This window comes from Onthophagus taurus, chromosome 2 (assembly GCF_036711975.1).
Source record: "Onthophagus taurus isolate NC chromosome 2, IU_Otau_3.0, whole genome shotgun sequence".
Taxonomy (NCBI): Eukaryota; Metazoa; Arthropoda; class Insecta; order Coleoptera; family Scarabaeidae; genus Onthophagus; species Onthophagus taurus.
Genome location: NC_091967.1, coordinates 8,474 through 32,045, shown reverse-complemented (window position 1 = coordinate 32,045; position 23,572 = coordinate 8,474). Strand labels below are relative to the sequence as shown.

The 23,572-nt window shown below is 35.1% G+C and overlaps 3 protein-coding genes across 9 annotated transcripts in view; 2 read left to right on the top strand and 1 right to left on the bottom strand.

Annotated features, from left to right (window-relative positions):
* LOC111415755 (fibrous sheath CABYR-binding protein-like) overlaps window positions 1-18,903 on the top strand; it is a 56,687-nt gene extending 37,784 nt beyond the window's left edge. For 4 of the 7 annotated variants that reach the window (XM_071201533.1, XM_023047602.2, XM_023047603.2 and 1 more), the window contains exons 4-6: window positions 15,300-17,066; window positions 17,579-17,635; window positions 18,351-18,903. In XM_071201533.1, coding sequence (XP_071057634.1) covers window positions 15,300-17,066; window positions 17,579-17,635; window positions 18,351-18,380 — 1,854 coding nt within the window. In that variant the 3' untranslated portion in view covers window positions 18,381-18,903. Of the gene's footprint in view, window positions 1-13,171; window positions 13,633-15,299; window positions 17,067-17,578; window positions 17,636-18,350 lie in introns of those variants that run through there. The other 3 variants (XM_023047604.2, XM_023047606.2, XM_023047605.2) reach the window with 3 other exon arrangements.
* A 1,722-nt stretch (window positions 18,904-20,625) lies between these two features.
* Window positions 20,626-21,218, bottom strand: LOC111415761 (COMM domain-containing protein 8-like). Its single transcript, XM_023047610.2, has 2 exons — window positions 21,159-21,218; window positions 20,626-21,093 (listed from the first exon to the last, which is right to left on the bottom strand). The coding sequence occupies exons 1-2, from the start codon at window positions 21,216-21,218 to the stop codon at window positions 20,626-20,628; spliced, it is 528 nt and encodes a 175-aa protein (XP_022903378.1).
* Window positions 21,219-21,450: 232 nt separating this feature from the next.
* LOC111415760 (U2 small nuclear riboprotein auxiliary factor 38) lies at window positions 21,451-22,674 on the top strand. Its single transcript, XM_023047608.2, has 4 exons — window positions 21,451-21,562; window positions 21,655-21,809; window positions 21,866-22,020; window positions 22,087-22,674. The coding sequence occupies exons 1-4, from the start codon at window positions 21,519-21,521 to the stop codon at window positions 22,414-22,416; spliced, it is 684 nt and encodes a 227-aa protein (XP_022903376.1). The 5' UTR covers window positions 21,451-21,518; the 3' UTR covers window positions 22,417-22,674.
* The last annotated feature ends 898 nt before the right edge of the window (window positions 22,675-23,572 follow it).

Here is a 23,572-nt window from a genome sequence, read left to right as displayed (position 1 = left end):
CTACTACGTGGTTTAATATTAGTTCGAGTGATAGTTCAAGTATCAGTCGTAATTTTAATTGTTTTTCAACGTTAGGTTGTTGTATTTTAGATATGTACAACATGAAAATGTTTGTTATGTTTACGTTTTATTATCCATTCTGTAATTGTCTTAAAAATAATAACTTTAGTTAATCACTGAAATTTTGTTGGCAAACGAAAAGTTGCGATAGATTTTATTATGAAATTCATAAATTCACTCAGACCGAGTCACAGAGATTTTCCTCTATAAAGCAGATTTTAATGGTACCCTTGTATCTGTCAATCATAGATCGAGAAGGTTCCGTGCGAAAATACTGCCCTCTGTTGGCAGTGACAACGGTGCCGGATCTAACAGGCACCGGTTTAACGATTTTTCAAGATGCAAATTCAACGACGACGTTTTCTGTATATAGCTAACAGGTCGCCTCCGTGTTCCTTGAAAAGCGGCCCGCGCGCTCTATTAGAACAAGAACCGTAAAGGGGGGAAAACGTAAATTAATGCGCCGCGTCGCAAATAAATACGATCGAAATTTATTGGCTTCTCTCCCAACTGGGTTATTCAAACGGTGTATTTAGATTCCTAGGCCCCCGTCTGCGATTTTAATCTGCCTCTACACACTCCATAACGGGAACAACGTTTCTGTGACAATAAGAATGATAACCTGATTTTCTTGTACTATCTCTCGAAATCTTACTTGGGGGGCCTTTGACTATCGCTATACATCGTAATTGTGGGAATCGAATAGAACACCACCCATAAAATCAATATGTATTTATTATTATTCATAGAAATTCATTCACCTAAAAGGAAAGCCTTGACGCCGCGCCGTTGTGATTTCTAAAAAATCCTATTCAATTTCGTCGCAATCTCATAGTTCATATAACTCTAAGCTAAAACTACGTGACTAATCATGAACGCGCCCGTTTTGTCACAGACCTTTTTTGACATAACAAATTCTCTTCTTGCCGTTCCCTCGATCAACGTTCGCGAGCTTTATAATTAACCGTTTCTATGTGTACACGAGAAGAGAGAGAATATATAAGGTTATTAACACTCTTAGCCCTTGATGGCTTATGAATGGCTTGGCTTTTCCCTCTTCTCTCTAATGTGCCGGATGTAATAGAACTCGAAGATAAACGGAGACCATCGTTGTAAAAGCACATTTTAAATGGCGAGGAGGTAATATTTCGTTTGGTTTTACTACTACCGTAGATAAAATATTGATAATAATTACATGGTTTTGAGGAGAGTCGCAACTCAGGACTTAATGTCATACTATTCATTAATAGTGTCCTCTTTACATCAATAATAAATCCCGTTGATTTGTTTTAATTTCATTTCAAAATTAATTGCTTGTATTTTATGAAAGTAATATTTTGTCATGCTTATTGAAGTGAAGAAACAAAAAGACACAGACAGTAACACTTTTTGCAATACATATGTACTATTTAGACACAGAGGTAGTTGGGCTATCGAAGCAACAGTTCAAGCAATAGATCAGGTAACAAAATCTCTTTTAATACATCTTCATTATTAAGGAGCCGAAGTAGCATTCTAATTGTTCAAAACAGAAACAGACAAAAAAGCAATTGCAGTAATTCGCTAAATTTAGTCACTCTACTTTCTTTCCTCTGCAAACAACTTATTTTTGTATTTTACATCGCAAATGTTTACAAACTATAAATATTTTGAAACGTATTTCGCAGTGTCCGAAAATATAAATAGTGATGGAGTAAATCTACGTCATGTAGTGAAAACTGCCTTGGTAGCTGCCAAGTAATTTTTTCCTATCAATATTTGTAGTTTACTTGATGAGAGATTTTTAGCTGATTGTTGCCAAAAATATGTGGGTGGAGGAATATGACCTCGAAATGTTCGAGATCATTGATGGTGTTTCTGGCGAGCGGGAGATTATCGATAATCCGGCGCGGCATATGCGCGAGAGGAGAGAAATAATTTAGTACCGCGTAAAATAGCCTTCAGGCATATGTCGCAGTAAGGTAAATAATAAATCAGATCTCGCACAGTCTCCTCTCTCCTTGAAAATTATGTCCATGCCAAGTGCGTATGGCCTTATGAAATTGGCAAATTATTATAATCTACGTGAGAAAACATGCAGATACTTTACACGTAAAGTTATTGTAACAAATAAACTTATAATATCTATGACAAGTAGGTGTTGTCCATTTGAAATTAGTGTCAATTAGCTTCATTATGATTGATAATCAGTAAGGATATTTAAATAGTATCACTTTTTTTCAAGTCAATGTGAGTAATAATTGCCTTAGACTTCCGGTTCTTATCAACCGTTATTATCGCTTCATAACGAAGTGTGGGGGTTATTGAAATAGAAAATTTCTATGATACAAGAATAGAAAATAGATCAACTAACACACATTCACATAGGCATTTTTCGTTATGTCTAATAACTGTGGGCATAACTGCAAAGTCAGTTAGTCTTTCTCTTCAAATGATTTGCGGTATGACCGTGCAAGTTGGGTGTCATATATCAAAACCTATCTACGCTCTGCTCGCAAACGTTAAGTTTGAGTACACGACTGTACACGGGTTTATTACCGACGTGGGTGTTTTCGCCTGGGTCGTACGAACGCATTTCAATCTTCGCCCGGTTTAATTCGCATACCTGCCGCACCATATGGCGGTGGCTTGCCGGTGGCTTTAAACTGTTTGGCTTCAAGGGATCGTCGGAGGATGTGAAATCTCAACGTGTGTGCAGTCAATGACGACGACGACCTCTCACGGTCGTCTGTTGCCGCTACTCTCAGAAAATTGAAAAAAATTATTTAAAAGTCTCTCTCATCTTCGACGATGTATCTTTAGTATATCATCATGAGATGAGATCTCTCTGAATGGCAAAAAGTTTGTTTGAATGTGTGAAAAATGTATATGTTTCTAACAAACTGGTTTTATCTGGGAAAAGATATCAAAATTCCTTCTGCGTGCATACAACACAATATAACTAACAATCTTCGATGGAATGTTGGAATAGCGTTAAGAAGCTAGAGCACCTGTGTATATTTTTTAATGTTGTATCATTGCAAACGAACGAGTAAGGAAGGAAATGCTTCCATAAGAGACGACCGTGTAAAGATATTTCTCTCAAGCACCACAAGCGGATTGCGTCAATAATTATTCTCTGTGGCGCAGGAATGTCGCTTCGCTCTGGGGACGCTCTTACTCCTCTCGTATAAGTGATGGAAGATAAGCAATGTGAATAGAGGGTTCTATGCTGGAAAACTAATGTTACAAAGTCGTCCACAAATCGTCCAGAAACAGACCGAGTACCGTTGATAACGGGCGCGAGAAAACACTGCACGCTCATTGCATGCGGCCAAACGGAATCGAATAAATTAACAAACGTTCAAATATGCGATAATTTTCTAAAATTCCGAACGTAGTAGTTTCTCGATTAGGCGAAACTAATTTCATTTTATTCAACCTTGAAAGATAACATAAGCGGATATCTATATACATATATGACCTTACACGTCATTTTTCAATGTATTAAAGGAATATCTTGACGCGAATAGACAACATCTTTCTAACAACCAAGAAAACCACATCGTGAAATCTTTTAAAGCGGGGCGAGAAATTAAAAACCACCAATACGCGTTATTAAATGTATCATTAATAATCATTACTGAAGCCCATGATAAACGACCTTCGATGTGTAGGCTTTTCCGTTGCCGTTAGCCCTTTCCCTCAGTTCTTGTCTCCGTTCATAATACTCGATCATTAATCATCAGCTGATGTGGTTGTTGCAATCGCTCGCATTAACGGATTAATTCATACAAATTGAAAACGTCCCTGCCAGGTGTTTGAAATATGATACGTACATAAGGATGTGAAAAATAAAAGTGTTTGTTAGGTAGGATAACAAAACGATTCAAAACTTAAAAAATTTCTTGAATAACTAACGGTGAATTGAAGTTTCATATCTTGATATATCTATTTGACTTTCACATACAGTAAGGGGTTCTCTTTCAATCTAAATCAGGGTTTAGAAAATTATGTTGCCATCTATGAAGAGAAGTTAACGAGTATTACTATTTTGTTGTTTAGTACTAGAACAGTATTTAATAGTTTCTTCACACGCGAAACGGTTTACACCGTCCAATTTAAAATGGAACGACGAACATTATGGTGTGCGGTTCAAATTAAAAACCGAACTTGCAACAAGTTTTTGTATAGAAGAACATGCGAGCAAGTCGCATTCATTCATTGTAACCCTTTTTTATGCAGACTACGGCGCTTTCTCGCGTCGATATATTGGCCAGACATCTCGCACAAGGATCCCGTTGTTGTGCGTTTCAGTGAGTTTATTTTTAGTAAAACCGGGCAGGGTTATCTTTATGCAGTTCGCTGAACACTATCGCATCGCGGGGAGAGAGAATGCTTTGCCGGCTACTGAATGTTAAACAGATATTTTCTATGGTGGGACGAACGTTTTAAATATCGACTCTGGGAAAAGCTGATTTTTAACAACCAACGGTGGTAACAATGGATAATAATTTAGACACAGAAATAGTACATATAACATATGCATTCGATTTTAATGTGTAACTCCGACTGTCTTGACATTGATTTGTAAACGTTTTCTTTCGATTTACAATAGATTTTTAAACTAACCTTTAGCACAAATTTGAACGAATTAGTGCGATTCCTAAATTGTATGAATACGTCCGGACCCTCGTGTTCCTAATCAAGACGTAAGAAGTGTAATCAAGAAGAAGTCGTCTTTCTACGAATCGACTCTAAGTAATGAAAAAATTGTTATACCAGAAGTTGGTCTATATGTATAGTTATAAAATAGATATGTACACTGTTGTACTAACAATAAGACTGATGTAACGCAACTGTCTCTTTAGTACATCTCCCCATAGATTATATACATATATCAAAGTACTTTCAGAAAAAGCACTCTACCTGTACGTCTTCTCCGACGTGATGCTCAACTTCGTCGTTGTCGTCGTCGTCGTCGTCGTCGTCATGAGGCTCGAAAGGAAATTTACGATTGCAATTTACAAGTGCGGCATGTCGCGCGGTATTCGTAGCAGTCAGTGGGCGCGTTGGCTACGAAGACGACGACCAGTAAAAGAAAAAAAAAAGCATGAAAAAGAAACTGGTCGTCGCCGTAGCGCAGAAGGAGAGAGAAGATCGACTTTCTTATTTGCATTCACCACATCTCTCGGTATACCAAACTAAAATAACCGCGGAAGTCGCTCTGAAGCGACGGTCTTATCGAAGTTATTGAATCCGCGCCTCCCGCGGTGCCCGAGGACAACGCCCAACCCGCCGTCGACCACCACCATCTGAACTACGTTTGTTACGCCCAACATCGTAAAATCAAGACCCCTGTGTATGTAGTACGAGGCTGTATGTGTGTATGTAATTTACAATTGGTCCAGCACGCCTTGAGGAAGATGCGAATTCTTCTTTCGCGATCGTTGTTGCTAAGCGGAAAATTATCGGTTTACAAAAAAAATTTAATTTAACTAAAATATTTCTGCAAGCTCTATTCCTTTCTATTTAATTATGAGCTTTACTCATTACATTTTGCCCTACTCAATTAAGTGGTAACTGTAATCAACTCACGTTTACGGTTTGTGGTATAATTACTATGCATCGTCAAGCCAAAACAAGAGCTTGTATGTTATTATTACAATCAGAATACGGTTGCTCTCGTTTCATTTACTAAACTATTTTACTTTTCCTCGAGTGTGTGTCTTGAAAAATGTATTGTCGATTTAAATTAATTGAAGAAAATTGCAATAGCAATGTAAAGAAAGGCAAAAGAATGCAGAAGAGTAGAATCAATTGTTTGTTGTTGATAATGAAACGACATCTCCTTTGATCTTTTGCGGCTTTTAACGTGTGCATGCCAACATAGACGATGGAGTCCATGTAGACGACGTACAGTTTATTCTATTAGAGCGTTGTTAGCTGAGAAGCAAACTGTCTACAGTACCAACGTTAGAAATACTTTGCACGTACGCTAACGGTTTAACGTTATCAGCAGTTTTACCAACCCTAAAAAAAAAGGAAAAAAATTACTTCAGATTTATAGTAGTAATCGAGTTATCGCAACATTAAATCAACATAAAATGTAAACCAAGAGCTTAACTATATTCAGTTTATATTATACGGAGGTGGAAAAGACATACAGTGTTAGTATGGTGTCGATTAATTAGGTGTACGGTATAATGAATCAAGTACGTTGCCCCCTGGCTGTAGCTCTGGCCACCACCGTGGCCAATTTGTGTCGTTCGGGCCGGTACATAATAAATCGATAGTGCGGAATGCGGTCCTGTTGCGCTCCTGCCAACCCAACTCCAGGACCTATGCACACACACAGAGGGAGTTTGGCCGATTGTTCGCTGCCCGCCGCCAGAGAGAAAGAGTGAGGGGGGTAAAAGAAGCGATCTTCGGCCCACGCCTTACGTAACGAACGACGAAGATCATTGCACCCGGGATAACTTGAACCGTGCAGACGATCGACACATGCGTTATGTTCTATTTGTTGTTGCTTGAACAACTTGAAGATGACTGCTTCTAAATTGGATTGGATTGGATTGAAAATATTTTAACAATTATTTTGAATTACTAACAAGATAATAATTAAATACGGTTATGTTGTCGCATAGTAAGACAGCTTCATTCTTAATTAGATTACATTACAATATGCAAATTGGTTTCTATCGTCAGTTTGTGATACCTTATGCAAATGTCTCCATACATCTCAGACACACGTAAACCGAGCAAATACGAGTTGGCAATTCCATTGATACAATCAACCTAAAAGCTTTTAGTATTGGAATAGACACGAGACAAATCGGTCTGCGGTCAAACGTTCTACTCTCATTGATAAAACCGACCGTGTCGTAATCTGTCGTCGCCGTTCTCGTTCATATAATAGTATATAGGATGTTTCTGTAATGCCTTTACACCAAAGAAACACACCTTAGTAGTTCTTTTTTGTTACAATATGGGTATCCATGTAAACTACCCACAGAGGTTAATGCATACTTGAGTATGTGTTTTGCAGAGGTTGGGTTTGATGCTGGGGTCCACGCCTCTTCACCTCTGTCTGGGACACTGCCACACTTTATAAACAGATTCAGATTTGCTAATGATGCATTTCAAATAGAGGAAGTAAATTGTCTATCATATATAAATTACAAGGTTGGGCTAACTGTAATAACCGGGGCTAATCTGGTTCTTTGAAACAGCTGGATGGCATTTAGCTGATTTATTGACTATCGCGTCTCGAGATTAATATCGCCTCAAGGAAATTGAGCAAAAACCGACAAATAAGGGAAATTCTAGTTAAAGTGTTGTTTGGTACGGATTTATGACCGGCTATTAACTAACAATTTGAATAAAGTGGCACGCATTTAACGCCCGACTGAATGAGAGAATTATTGATATCTTCTAACCTTACTTCGAATAAGAAAATAATACAAGAATATCAAGAAAAAATAATAATTCATATACACACATACCCACACATTGTATTTTGTGTATTTATCGCCATTGAAGACTATTTACCATAAATTTAACCTACATTTCTCCTTATGTATATGCAAGTGCATTCAAAGACGAGGATAGTTGGACTTCCTCCCTGTCATGGTCCGCTCCTTGTAAACACTGACTCACTTATGTGAACAATCCGCCGTCGTCTCTGTACATAAATCCATTAGCAAACAAAATGGCGAGATAATTATGCTTTGTCCATATTTGCCAGTGCAGCAGCAGCAGCAGCAGCATCGAAAACCGAATTTCTCTTTGAAACGTGAGAGGAGGAAGGGGAGGGTTGACGACATGTAGGCGAGGTTCTTGGTTCTTAATCAGGAAGCAATTTAAAGAAAAGTAAAATTGAAACGTCACTTAAGAGACCCTCTTGTAAAATTGTTTATTAACCATTGTTTGCTTTAACAGTCTTAAAGGCCTTTTTTTTTATTAGATGCAATCCTGTTGAGCATCTGGAGTAATAGGAATAATTTTGTACGCTAATTTTTTATGTTAAGGATGGGTTAATGGGAATTCTGATTTTAATGAGGGATACAAAACGAAATATTAAATTATGTGATTTAACACAAAACTCTCCCAAATTTTCTTTCCAATGATTTATCCGAAAGAATTAAGTTTAAAAGTGTTGGTTCTAAGTACCGTATTTTTCATACTATGAATGTTAGCTTGAGTCGGTTCTTTGCACGCACCTGCAACTAAACAGAATTTCTTTAGAACTAGCGACTAGTAAACGGATATGGACAAAATCACGTTACATCTCCGCACGTTTGCTTTTCGCGCGACCATGCGAAGAACACGAGACTCTTTCTTTCTTTCTTGCATGCCGGGTTTCGATCGCTCCACGCTTCATTGAGTTTCAGTGTCACTCGATTGTAAGGCGAAAGAACTTTTCGTCTTCGGTGGGAAAGAAAGATGCAAAGATCCACACTCACCCGCTTGATTCTTTAGCATTCGCGTCTTTAATGTTATAAACTGGTAAGAAAAGAAATTTTATGACCGCAATCGTAACTTTACAATAAAAATTCAAACATCATTTTGTGTATAATGTTCAATTTGTAAACATTAAAGAGTGATTAAAGTTTTCCACTTGGGTTATTAAATAAATCGTTTATTTGTGGTTTTGCTATCAAAATGCTTATTGCTTTATTGCATCTTCTGCGGCCGTTAATTAATTAATAAATTTAAGAAGAACATTATTGAAAACGAGAAACTCTGTTAGTTAATTCAGTTTTAATGTTGACAACGTATCCATATGAAATGTCAACTTGAGGACGGTCTCTTGTGTAAGTTCCAAACTTGGCCTTTCTAAATATAACCAAAATCTCATTATAGAAACCGCGTTGAGCTGTAAAAGTGTTTATTTTGGGAGCGATGCGAAAATAGTTTTGAGTTTCTGCTGTTGCTGCTGGTGTTGAGATAGTCTTGAAACGATTTTGGCTGTTTGGTCTTGTTTTAACGGCCAAAAATTTTTAGGATACTACAAATTTTTATCGGCTACAATTAAACTGTATTTATAGCTATGAAATCATTTCCTGTGCATTTAAACTTTAATCTTTTGAAAAACTATGTGCGATAAAACCGAGTATATTTAACCTTAAAAATGCTTTTAATCTTTAGCAATGCAATACTGTTTCGGAAGGGAATGCATATTTGTGTTTAGTCGACTGAAAAGTTTACGCTTCATCGGTTCGGGCTACATAATACTTATTCGGTAATGCTTCCGCTCGGAAACAAGGTCATTAACTGGTTCTAAGATAATTTGTTTTATTTTTCTTTTAATTTTCGCGCTCGTTTTGTACGTCCGCAATGTTGAAGCTCATTGTATAATCATTGCTTTGCCATAAAATGGTGACCGATCCATAAATTTTCTATAAATACTTGGAATGTATTTTTGAAGTTATTACCCCGGAAGAAATTTGAAACTGTGGCAGTAAAGTGTATAATATTCTATTCAACGTTTTATTATTTTCGTGGTTGTTTTGGATTTTAATATGAACGTATAAATAATTTAATGTTTGTATACTATTTGTTCTCTTTTTAATACGTCATGTGAATCCATGTTTTCTCTTAAATTATATTAGCTATTTTAGGACAATTCTTCATTCAGCTATCAAATGTTAAGTTAGAATGTTACAATTAATATCGTATAAACTCAAAACTGATCATTACATTGCTACTAAATTGTTTTTTTTTAAACGAAATATCAATGTGACAACTTGATTTTAAAACATGATATAACAACATTCTATCTCGTACACTTCTATAATTGACAATGTTTCAAGGTGGCATTATAATCCACATCACAATTCAATCAATCTGTTCGTGTATAGTCTTAATGCGATGAATTTTTCTTTCAATCGGTATCCCTATATCGATATATCAATATAACCAGTATAGCGTGTTAACTCGATATTAAATAATAAAAAAAACGAATATAAGAAATACTTCTTATCTCGATCGGACATCTAAACGAACAATGCAAAGTATGAGTTTACTTGAAATAAATACCACACAATGCACAAAAAATTGTTTGTTAATAAACCGTCTATAATTTCATAAAACAGTTTTCCACAATAGACTTTCTACAACAATCAAATGCGCTTATTTTTCTCTTAATAAATAGAACACTATTTTGCGTCACAACGAATAACACAGGAAGCGTTATTTAGTTATGTAGCGAGAATTTCGAATGCACGCCAAAGCGCGTTGTGTTTCAAGTGCCCGTTAAACCACTCGTAGCATCCTCAAGTGTTTCTATTTTCATTTCCGTTAATGAAGTACGGACGTTTAAAGAAAATTACCAATATAATTAACTGCGATTTTTTTTCTAAAACCACAAAACAGCAACTAATTATACCTGGCTAGTCCATTAATCATTTTCATCTTTCCACCACAAATTAAACGACTCTTAAGATAACTTGACAAGATTCGTAACACAACGACTTCTTCACGGTTTTAAATAAATATGTATCAACCGGTCTCCAATTATACGAATCGGAACTCGAAGCGCTTATTCAGAATGAATGGGTCGAACGTATGATAACAATGTATCATTACCTGCAATTTGCAAGCACCACTAGATGTTTCATTCTCATGAATAAAGCCGTAGTAATCACCAGTTTTGTGTGTGTCTACCTCGAAGAAGTATACAGTTTCTGATAAGTTCTTTAGATCTTTGCTTAATGGGTTGGGTTGAGTTGGTTGAACTTACTTCGGTTACTTCTGAAAAGCAATTCTTCATACAATATCTTCAACTACATCTTCTATGCAACCCTCACTCTGTTTTAATCGCTAGGAAAAGATCTGAAATGGTCTATAACATTTGTTGTTTATATTTTAAGAATTTTAATTATTGTGTAAGTTAAATTGTATAGGATATTTTAAGAGCTTTCGTATCAATAAATCTTCCTCTGTTCTTTAATTATCTCTCATTTTGTTTGATGTAAAGAGTTCATCGTGTATTATATATACGAGAATTTGATATATGAAGACAGGTGTTGGTAACCACCGTAAGATGAAGGCAGCAGAAGAAGAAGACATGAAATAGCTAACTCCACCGCACAGTGGTCAAGTTCAGCGACGAACGTTTTGTGTTGGGTGGATGTTGTTAGGCGTCGATGCACTCTGGTAATCACCGGCTTCTATTTGCGGCCGCTCTAAAATTGTAAATGGCGGAAATAGAGCAACAGAAATTTGCTCTTAGATCAGCTTCATAGCATCCAACTATTGCTGTTCGTCGCCGTCGCCTCCCGAATTACTTCTCTCCGGGAGAAGTCAGACGTGTGTGTCTGTGCGTGCGTACAAAGTCCAATACACGCTGGACCAACATATTTTCGGACTAACAGCAACACTTTTCGTTTTGGCAATGAACTTGGCTCGATTCGTTTAGCTTTCGTTTATATTTTGTGTGTTTCAATTTCCTATTCTAAATTATACATCATAACGTAATATTTCTTTTGTATTTTTCCGCCCACTGACTGCTTCCTGTGTCATATCAAGAAAAAAAACTAAATATACGCATAGGCGGCGACATTTTTATCTTTTCAAGTTTCTTTTCTGTTAGAGTTCAACATCTGTTAACCGTATTTGCTTTCCGCGTTTTGCTATAGTATAGGTTTTGACATGTTGTTAATACAACAATGGTGCCAGAAACGTGGGATTAAGTCGCATAACGACATTGATAAACAAAGCCAACGAACGGTTAATTGACATTTTACCCCCGTGCCCGTGGAGTGCATATACGAGAACGGTCAGAACACAATGAATGCGTAAAATTTACGATAGCGAACGAACGGGGACGGTGGCAGCAGCGGTATTAGAAATCTCTGGGCGACGACGATAGAAATGGTCGCAAACAATGCTCAATAAAATTTGCGCCCAACAATATGGATTCGGTTGAACTACCTTCTGATGAAGACGTTAAGTGAAGCGTAGAAAAAGGTCGAAAAATAAATATGCATACTTCTCTTATCTTTATGAAGGAAACAAAAATTAATAAATGTCTGTCGAACATATAGTAACAATCTGAAAGACAACAATGTATTCGAATGGTGTTAAAATAGGTTTGGCGAAAGCATGGTAACATTATTTATGAATCATAAGGTATGGTTAGGTGAATAAGATAGGATTTTGTGAGTGGGCGCATATGAAACATACAAATTGTTACAACTTATTAAATGTAAATGTCAATACTTCCTAATTTGGAAAAACTGAAAATCCCCAAGAACTAACCATTTCAAAAATAGTTACAAAGTATAAATAGCAGAACTGTTTTTTAGTAAATCACTTAATGTATCTGTATGAAAATTGGCTCCTTGAATATGATGTCAAAACTTCTCTCAGCTGGTTTAAAAGCTTAGCCAAAAGATGAAAAAATAGCTTTTGTGTTTACAGTTGTGACCCAAGGACTCGACAAGTTTAGTCGTAATACCTACGTTTGGAATTTTTGATGATGAATTTTTAATATTGTTATGTTTGCAAATCATTTTAAACTTAAATTAAAACTAAGGTACAATTTTAGTTATGATTAAACATACTTTTGTATGATACTTGTAGTTAAGCATTAAACCAGCCACTATAAACATTAACACAAAAACCAAATTGGAAATGTTCGGCAAACATGAATCGAAACCGTTAAAATCGATCATTCAGCGTCGCAAATCAATCCGGATTTAGTAGCCTTAACCTTTATTTTAGACCCACGACCCACCAGAAGGGTACAGGCCGTAGCTCCCAGAACTCAGCGTCGTCGTCGTCGTCGTCGCCGCCTCGGGCGTCTACTGTTGCTATATTTAGCAGGATTCTTCTGGTACCGTATCTAAAGTTAGAATCCAAGATCATTTTTATTACCCATCTTTCCTAATAAATAACTCAAAAATATATTCAAACGCTATTAAAAAATCTTTTCTTTAGTAATTTAATGAAATTTTTCTCGTAAGTAAGAGACTTAAGGCTTTTGAGTCAAATATTGTTTTGCGCAGTCGTCAAGTTTACGATAGGCCTATCTCGTTTTAAAGGCGCGTAGGGGCTTCGGGTTGTGGTGGCTATAAGAGAATTGCTGGTAGCCTGCCTATATAAATACGAGCGCGCACTTTGAGCCACTCTCAGTCTACGTACAGACGTTGCAAGCTTTCGATTCAAAGAAAAGTATCAAGTGCCCCCCCCTACTACTTTCGGCCGACTATTTCTCAGCAGCAGCACCTAGCCCGGCAACCCAACCCCAAGGGAGAGCGAGCCACCCATCGTTGAGCGAACTTTGCGTAGAGCCGACGACGACTCCTCCTCAGTGATATATAAAGACTCAGTTTCCGATTTTGGCCACAAGTAGTTCACGTCGTCGTTCCATTCGGTTCACCACTCTCTCTCGCAGTCCGCATTAGGCAAGAAGAAGAAGCAGAAGAAGAGATGGATCAGGTAACGAACAACAACATCGTCACAGAGTGGTCCGGTTGCGACAACGTGTATTGCACTGCTATCATTGCTACCATTTTAACCGCGATCGTAGTAGCTGCCATTATCAACTATCTAGTGAACGCACGGTCCAGAAAAAACAATCAGAGGGTAGTTTCCATATTATCAGTGTTGTTCGGTGTCGTATGAATTTTTATTTAATTTATACATATTTTTTAATTTACTTTAAGTTTTAATATCCTCAATGCAATTATTTGATTTTCGTTGCAGATTTTTTCTTTGATTTTATTTTTGTTCTAAACTCTCTACTAACTGATAATAAGATCATTAAAAAAAATTTAACAGGAAATTGGTTTAATTCTAGTTTTTAATTTTAATTGCCATTACTTTGAAATTTTTTTGCTTTTTGGCTTTCCCTTTTTTTTTCTTTATTCGGGTTCAGGTTCTTCAGATCGCTCTTTTTTAATCACGTTATTTTCTATCTTGATCCGGTGGTTAATATTATTACAATCAATGAAGCGTTATTGAATTTGATTTTCGTGAAAAAATTTGGGCGTGTCTCAAATGCGCCTTAATATGTTTGTCGCCCTGTTTTTTTTGAGACGACACGGTATTTATTTTTGGACGGGCGACCTCGGGATAGAATTTTGAAAATAATTTTGCCTCCACCATTTTAAATTTTTAATGTTTTTTTTGGCTAGCATTTCACATCTCAACATAATAAAAAAATCTTGTCTCCCGGCTGGAAAGGAAGATAAAAATAATTTCGATAGTGTAATCGAAATACTTAACATATAAATTAATTAAACATGATGGAAAACAAAAAATTGGTTTTAATTTAACACAGTTACAATCATAACTTTGCTTCTTGCATCTGGATTTTTTCATTAACACTCATAATCACACAATTTCCACACATTTTTATTACCTACCAAAAGAATACAACCATTTCTGCAATAAGTTTAGTAGTTACTTTTCAAGACTGTGGTGCATTCTTATTAATCTGCATTCCTTCGCCTTGGCTATTTATAGCCCGGCATCGAACGCCCAGCAACGAACGAACGGCGGGTCGTCTGCTCTCTCTCTCTCTCTCTGTCGTTCGCTGCTTGTAATTCATTTCCATAGCCTGTACACGGCGTCGTCTGAAGGCGTTCAACTTTTGCACAACTACGAAACCAGCTACAAGAACTTTTACCAAAACAAAAAAAAAGTTAAACTTGAATCACTTAGAATTGCTAAGAAGCTTAAAAGAAAAAAAACCTTATCTTCGTCTAATTTTTTTCTTCTTAGCCCTACCTAGAGATCTGTTAGTCTGCATTCCTTCGTAGGTTTAAGCACCAAAAAAATTCCAAGCCTTAGTCTTTTAGCTATTAACTGATTTTATGACTGTAAGGATTTGCTTGTTCTTCGTGCACTATCGATCAGTTAACGCGGCGTTTTAAACAGTTTAGTATGATGCTATCATTTATTTAGCTTTAAACTCGGCTTCCTTCATGGTTTGTTTGCTTTTAAAAACGGTCATAACCGCAGAAAAGTGTTTATGCTTTTTCTCTTGATTTATAACAACGTTCCATTCGCTCTATAAACGGCCGTTTCATTCATTCTGAGTTCTTGACCCCTCGTAATAGCTCGGTCATGGATCTTTAAAATCTCGCACGGAATTACAATCAATTTTTCCGCTTTTTATCGTCATTTTGGATAGCATACGTTTGTTTTGGGAGTCTGGACTTCAAGAGAACCGAAAAATTATTGCTATAAAAAAATGTTGTTTTATTTAAATTACTTGTTTTTAATAATTTCTTTTTATTTTGTTACAGGCAGCAGATACAACCGCCACAACTCCATCCGGAGATGCTCCAAAAGAAGTTGAAAAGAAACCGGTAGAAGAATCTGCCGCTCCTGCTGCGGAAGCAGCAGCAGCACCGCCAGCGGTGGCAAACGGCGATGCAACCGCTGAAGAAGTTGCCAAAACCGATGAGGTAAAGAAAGAAGAAGTTGTCGAAGAAAAGAAAGTCGAAGAAACTCCAAAAGAGGAAGCATCAGCTCCTGCAGTTGAAGAAAAGAAAGAAGAACCGGCTGTAGCCAAGGAAGAAACGCCGGCGGCACCGGAAGCCGCCCCCACACCAGCTGCCGAGGAAATCCCTAAAGAGGTGCGTAATGAAGAAATCCCCCCGCCATTGCCCGCTTCCAATCCCCCCAACCCGGTGATGGTGTTCGCTGAATCCACCAAGGCCGACGTTGTTCCGGTAACGGAACAACAACCCCCTGTTGAGTCCACCCCCAAACAAACCGAAACGGCAACCGAAAGTTCCCTAAAATCTGAAATAACCCCCCAGGCAGAGACAAAAGTGGAAGCTAAAACGGAAGAAATTAAAGCCGACGAAACTAAAACCGAGGAACCTGCAAAAGTTGAGGATGTTCCGAAAGCCGAAAATGCTCCAAACGTTGAAGCAGCGCTGGAAGCTGCTCCAACTGCTGTTGTAGAAGAGAAGGCGCCGATTGTCGAAGAGAAAACAGTTCCTGCTCCAGAAGAAAAAGTTCCTATTACTGAACAAATCAAACCGGAAGAACAAAAAGCTGAAGAGCCCAAACTAGAAACACAACCGGCTTCAAAAGAAGATCTTCCAATGAAAGAAGAGGAGAAACAACTAATAGTTGAAGAAAAACCAGCGGTTGAGGCCGAAAAACCTTCAGTTGAAGCTGAAAAGTGTCCAGTGGAAACAGAAAAAGCTCCAGCTGAACCAGAAAAAGCTCCGGTTGAAACGGAAAATGCTCCAGTTGTAGCTGAAAATGCTCCAATTGCTGAAGGAGAAAAAGTTCCTGTAGAAGCAGAAAAGCTTCTAGCAGAACCCGAAAAAGTTTCATTTGAAACTGAAAAACAGCCAGCTGAGGCTGAAAAAGCTCCAGTTGTTGTAGAACAACCAGTTGAAGCTGATCCTGCAAAAGCTGAGACTACCGAAAAGACTGATACACCACCGGCAGCTGAACCAGAACAATTAAAACCAGAAGAAAAACAAGAATTACAAAAACCCGAAGATGTCCAAAAGACTGAAGCACCACAACCAACAGCAACCAAAGAAGAAGCGGCACCACAAGTAGAAAAGACTGAAACTCCAGAACCAATTTCTGAATCTTGTAGTCTTCCACCTCCAAGTCCTGTAGCAGCGGTAGCTGAAACATTGGTATCGGAAGAACCAACTTCGTTACCCCCCGTGCCAGATAGTGTACCAACACCAGAACCGGTTGGTAACGCAGATTCATTACAAGATGTCTCAACAGAATCTCTGCCGTCTTTGCCAGAACCTATGTCTGAAACATTACCGCCAATGTCTCTGCCTCCCGTAGACACAATCCCGGAACCGATTGCCACCGACGCTTCAATTTCTTCGACACCCGTTCCTGAACTTCCCAAAGAAAGTCCCGCGGAATCCCCAGTAAAATCTCCACAATCATCCGAGTCCCCTGTCGTCGCCAAACAGGAACAGAACGAAGCCGCTCCTCTCACCAACGGAAACACAAACGGATTGCCTTCACCGAGTCCTCCCGCTGAAAGTCAGGTTGCCGCGACCGGATCACTGAAACAGGTGAATAACGCAATAAAAACAAACAAAATACCGGATGTCTCTTGGATTTTTTAATTATTAACCCAAAAAATTTAAAAAAAAAACTTCTTAATTTCTCTCCTAATACAAAAAAAACCTTTATTCCTTGATGATGACGAAAAATATTATTGGACTCTTTCTCTCCCAAAACTGAAAAAAAAACTTGTTTATTTGTGTGTGTTTTTCAGTGGATATTAACCTATTTTGTGTTTAATTTTTGGAGCTTTTGTGTGTGTGTGCTGTATTGATTTGTATTTTTTCTTATAAGTTAAAAGGCGTGAATGTCACAGTAAAAAAATTTTTTGTCCACAATTTTTTTTCCGGTGGTTTTTAATGCTTTTCCCCCCTTAATACTTCTCCTAACATGTTAATGCCAAGTTCATGCTAAACAACATTTATTAATTGATTAATACATGGGTTTTTTTAGGAAAGTTGTTTTATTTTACTTTCAGAAAATTAACATAAATGTAGATATTATATGAGTTTATTTTCAGGTTGCCACTATTCCTGAACCAGTCACAGCGGCTGAAAATGGAGACAAAGCAGCTGAAGTAAGTTGAATAAATTACAATTTACTTACATAAACGAAAAAAAAAAAAACAATAATTACGCACATATTACACGATTTATTTTAATAATAATATTATAAACGCATCTATTATCGAAACATAAAAGTTAAGAAAGATTAAAAAAAAGAAAAAAAAAAAAGAAATAAGAAAAGTTTCATTTAATCACAAAATATTTATATTCTATTATTTGTATAATTTTTTAAAGTGTTTTTTTGCATTCCTAGATTAAGAAAATTATTAATAAATTTGTCGTCAATTTTTATGATTTAGTTTCGTTTTTTTTTTATTTCATTTTTCATATTTTCATGAATTATCAATACTCTCTGTGTAAAATTAAATTATGTATTACAAAGTTTACTTTTTTTGAGAAATAAAGTGATGATTTTATTCCTATATTTTTTTTTCTTTTGAAGTATTAATTTATTTTATCCAATTCTAAATAAGTACAACCACTCAGTAATAAACTTAAATAAAAATAATCATAATAATTTTGTTGTAACCTTAATGGGTAATGCAGTAAATATTTTAGGAACTTTAATTTTTCCCTCTTCCCTCATCCATGTCACTAATAAATATCTAAATACAATAGTCTATATTATTTTAAACTTAATCATAAAAGTGCATATTAATAAAACAAGCATTCTATATTTATTTGAATAATACAATGAAATTGATAATAAAATCATTTAATTTCCAGCAAGCGACTCCAGTGGCAGCAGAAGAATAAAACCATGAAAAACAAACATCATGCAAACGTTCTTCTGTATACATATAAATGAACTTTTTTCTGTGTTTAGAAACCGAACGAAACGTGTTAGAGACAAAAAATAATGTAATAAAAATACAAATCCGGAGCATTCCGGGCAGTGTCACCGTTTGACCAAAATTAAACGCCAAAACTGCCAATTTATTACTCTACATTTAAAAAGGACTTGGAAAAAAGAAACAAATTTAGATCATGTTTTTTATTATTATAATTATTTACATGTCTCCAGATTGGTTGATAATGATGTTATGGTGATGAGTATCAAATAGGTCCAACGTGAAAACATTTTTATAGTTGAAATACTCTCCTTAAAATTAAAAAAAATCTTTGTGTTGAGTAAAAAAAAAGCAAAATTAAAGAAATATTTGGACAATTTTTATATTATACTGGGAAGGAGTTTTTTTGACTCACCCTTAATCTTCTTTTATACTAAAAAAATACGTATACAATTGTAAAAAATAATTAAAGTTAGTGTCTAATGTTAGAGTGTAGTGTTTTTCACGTTTTGTTTTAATTCCCACTTTTTTAATAATATAGATGAGCTTCATTGGGATAATTTCATTTTATACACACAAGATACGATTAAAAAAAGAATAAAATATTGTGTAGCAATCCATCATCAAAACTAAAATAAATCAAAATTGAAAAAAAATATAATTTTTGTATCTTGAAAACTGAAAAATGTTATAGAATTTAAAATTTATTATCTAAACATCTTTTCATTTCATTTTATGATGATGGTTTGTAAAGTATGTTTGATAAAAAACATCTAAAGTGCCATAAAAAATTTATACCTAAAATAATTAGTAAACAAGATTCGCAAATAATTTATTATATCTCAATACCTACGATCAATTCAAAAAAGAAACAGTGGCCTAACGACTTTTTTATTAAACTTACTTGCTTACATGTTATGTATAAAATAATACGCTACGTTTTATTATTAAGAGTTCTTTTTTTAGTAAGTTATACATGTGTAGAAATAGTTATTCATCTATCTTAAATATTTTATTATTAAAAGAAATAGTAATACGGTGTGATTTGATTTAAATTTTAAAGAGAATTCAGCTTGCAGGCGGAATCGTTATTGTTGTTATTTTATCGCTTTCTTTTCATTTTCCATCTATATAAATAAAAACAACAATAACGGTTCAGTCAAATTAAAGTTTTCTTAATTAATAAATTATAAATGTATAGTTGGTACCCAATTTTTTTCAATTTGTACATTATTTTACAACGAAAATATTCAAAACGGCAAAAATTATGATGAAAGTAAATAATACAAAAATATCTTTCTCTACTTGATGTAACGAAAAAATAAAAGTTTAAGCGCTATTAGCAATTATTATTACAAGAAATTAAAAAAAAAAAAATAGTTGTAAGTGATGGAATGTAGTTTTGAGGACCTAGTATAACACAACATTTGAAACATTCAAAAATACTAATCAATAATTAGGAAAATACTTAAAAAAAAACCGGTCATGGTCCTCATAACTACGCTCTACGCAGCTCTTCTTTGATATTTCGTACTGTTATCCCCTATCGACTTATCAAAAAGGCTGTGTTCTCGTAAATGCAACTTCATTGTAAGTGTGAATGTGTTTATAAATATATAATAATAAAATACACTTAGGGTGTTTCCTATAAAAATTGACTTTTATTTTTTTAATACCATTCAATTAATACATATGTTTAATTTGTAATAGTCTAATACCTGGTTCACATTATTCCAGTCCAGTATTCCAGCGAGTCAATCCAGTCCAGTGGATTCTTAATCGATTCGTTAAGAATTCGCAATCTTAAGCACTGGAGGAACGGTCCACTTTATTTCAGTGGCGCTGGAATGAAAAAGTAGACCGTCGATCCAGTCACTGGAGTGGATTGCTTACTGGAATGAGTACATTCCAGTGCCGGTTCACATTGTTCCAGTAGCATTCTAGCGTTGGAATGCTTCTGGATCAATTTGAATCGGGCATAAACAAGTTTTCACAAAATGTCAAAAGTGGCAGCAGAAAATAGCCTAAAATATAATACATATAAATGAAGCACCTGGACTGTGGTAGATATTATATAGTTGAGCGTAAAAAGAGAATAAAAATAAAGTTTGTTTTCGAATACAAACGATTTATTATTGACCTATCAAAGGATGTGTTAACAATATATATATATTAAATAAACATTAATAAAGCACCAATTCAATCCAAATTTATTTAATTTTGGTTTTCATCATTTCCAATTCTTCAATCATTCTTTCAACTTGTTCAAAAGTCATTTCAAAATTTACATTTTCTTTGATATTACCATTCCCACCACAATTAAAATCAATTTGAACCAAAGGTTCACATAGGGTAGCAAAACTTGAGCTTCCAATCACCCATTTTAACTTCCAATCAAAGTTTTCAACCAATAACAAGCCTGAATTTACGATATTTTCATATTTAACATGGTTTTCAATATCCTCTTTTCTTATTGTAAAACAGTTTCGAATGGCTTCCTGAATACTATCTTGTAAATCGATCTTAAAATCCTTATGATGAGCCAAGTTTGTAAAAAGAACTTGAACGTAATTTTTAGTTTTTTTTAACTCATCTTTTGTGAGTTCTATTTCATTATTAAAGCTATCCATGGAGATTTTACTTTTTCCTACCATCTCATCAATACAGAAATGAAGAAACTATAATTTATTTTGAAGTTAAAATGCTTAGAAGGTTATATATCATGTATTTGGTCGAATTTTACCTGTAATAAATCCTGCGAATTTGAAAATTTTAATAAGGAATTTGCATCAACTACAGACATTTTGGGAGTTTTTTAACTTTTATTTACAAAACACATATTAGGTTGGTATTACTTGCTGGCTTTGACTTTTCATAATTTATTATAAATTTTTAGACTGTATTTTTTTCGTATTAATTTCTTATTACGCTATATTATATGTAATTATAAACAATGAATTTTAGATATCTAAAGGATTTAAACCGGTACCGTTTTCAACTCATTCCTAACTAACTTCATTATATAAACTGTCAATCCACGCCATTACATTTTTGTCGGTGTTTATTTATAACTTTCTTAACTAATTTTTCCTGTAATTAGACGATGGCTGAGTATTTAGCTTCAATTTTTGGTACCGAAAAAGACAAGTAAGTAAATAAACCTATAGTCTTTCCTAAATACCTTAATTTTTTTTCTAGTAAACATTAATATGTAAACATAACCTCCAATTTTTTTTTAGGGTAAATTGCTCCTTTTACTTTAAGATCGGCGCTTGTCGACACGGCGATCGATGCTCTCGAATTCATAACAAACCAACCTTCTCTCAAACATGTTTATTGCAAAATTTATATGTAAACCCACAAAATTCAGCAAAATCTGCTGACGGAAGCCATTGTAAGCAACCTCATTTCGTAACTAATTCTATAACTTATTGCTAATTTTTCTTTCAGTGGTTGCTAATGTTTCTGATGAAGAAATGCAGGAACATTACGATAATTTCTTTGAAGATGTTTTTGTGGAATGTGAAGATAAATATGGGGAGATTGAAGAGATGAATGTTTGCGATAATTTAGGGGACCATTTAGTCGGAAATGTTTACATCAAAGTAATATTGTTTCAATAATCATAAAGCTTAATATTTACATGCATATTTTGTTTAATAAATGTTTAGTTTCGGCGAGAAGAAGATGCAGAAAGAGCTGTAAGCGATTTAAACAATCGTTGGTTTGGTGGTCGTCCTGTTTATGCCGAATTAAGTCCTGTGACTGATTTTAGAGAAGCTTGTTGTCGCCAATATGAAATGGGAGAGTGTACAAGATCGGGTTTTTGTAATTTTATGCATTTAAAGCCAATATCAAGGGAATTAAGGCGTTATTTGTACTCACGGAGGAAGGCGAGCAGAAGGAGATCACGATCTAGGTCTCCAAGAAGGAGATCACGTTCGCGGGAGCGACGTTCCAGGTCACCAAGACATCGTTCAGGACGGAGTGGAAGATACTAAGTTAAAACATTTTTGTTCTCTAATTTTTATTTTAGTGTTTCTTGTCCAAGTATAAAACAATTAGGTTAAAAAACATTTAAACATACCACATATTTTGTAATTATGATGATAAAATTAATATTTTTTTTAATGTGTTTGTATTTTCTATATAAGCTGATTTACTATAGATTTCATGATAGGTATTTCTTAAAGGAACTTGTAGTTTGAGCACAATGTGCCAAAAAAGTACCTATTTTGAAATAAATTTTTGTTTGTTAATGATTCCATTTCATTTTGCTTCATCATTATTGTGTGTATAAAAATTTGCAAATAAAAGCGTTGCATTAATCTTTTATGAAGTTTTTCTTTATTATTGTTTCGTTATGTGATTATGAAGATTGTTCAGGGTTTTGTATTGCGCATTCCGGTTGCGAATTGCTTGTTTAGGGTTGTATAGCGGGTTGCGGTTGCGAATTGCTTGTTTAGGCTTGTGTATGGTGGGTTGCGGTAGCGAATTGCTTGTTTAAGGTGACATGGATATCAACACTGGACTGCGTGTTCGCCGAATAAAGTGATGCCCATATATATACTATCTTCTATATCGCTGACTAAGGCAGCAAAAGAGTGTAAACACTAGAGTGCAGATATATATATATCTGTCTTTGTCGTACCCCCGTCGACTCAAGAGACATGTGTGAACACGTGATGAGTACGCTTTTATCTTATTGGACGGTGAATTAAAAATTAATAGCAGCTGATGACCTTGATGTTTATAAATCAACAAATAATCGTCTTTTATTTTGTTACCCTTTTGTAATCTAATCAAAAATAATTGGTGTAACCCACAAGTCTGGTAAGTACATGGCGCAAACATAAACAAACAAGCAGCTAATTATTAATAATGAAAATTTTAAGATAGAATGTTATGTACTTTAAATAGTAAGTATATATTTTATATCTTTCATTAATGTAACAACTTCTTTAAATAGCGTGAGCCCACAAATTATGTTAAAAATTACATATTTTTTTTAATGAACAATCTACATAAAGTTGATATTTAATGCAATATTTAACCTCAATTTCACACAAAAGTACATATACTCTAATTTATTTGATGCATCAGTGATAATTTATAGTTAAAGTAAACCATCTATAATAATAATTGCATTTTAAAGCT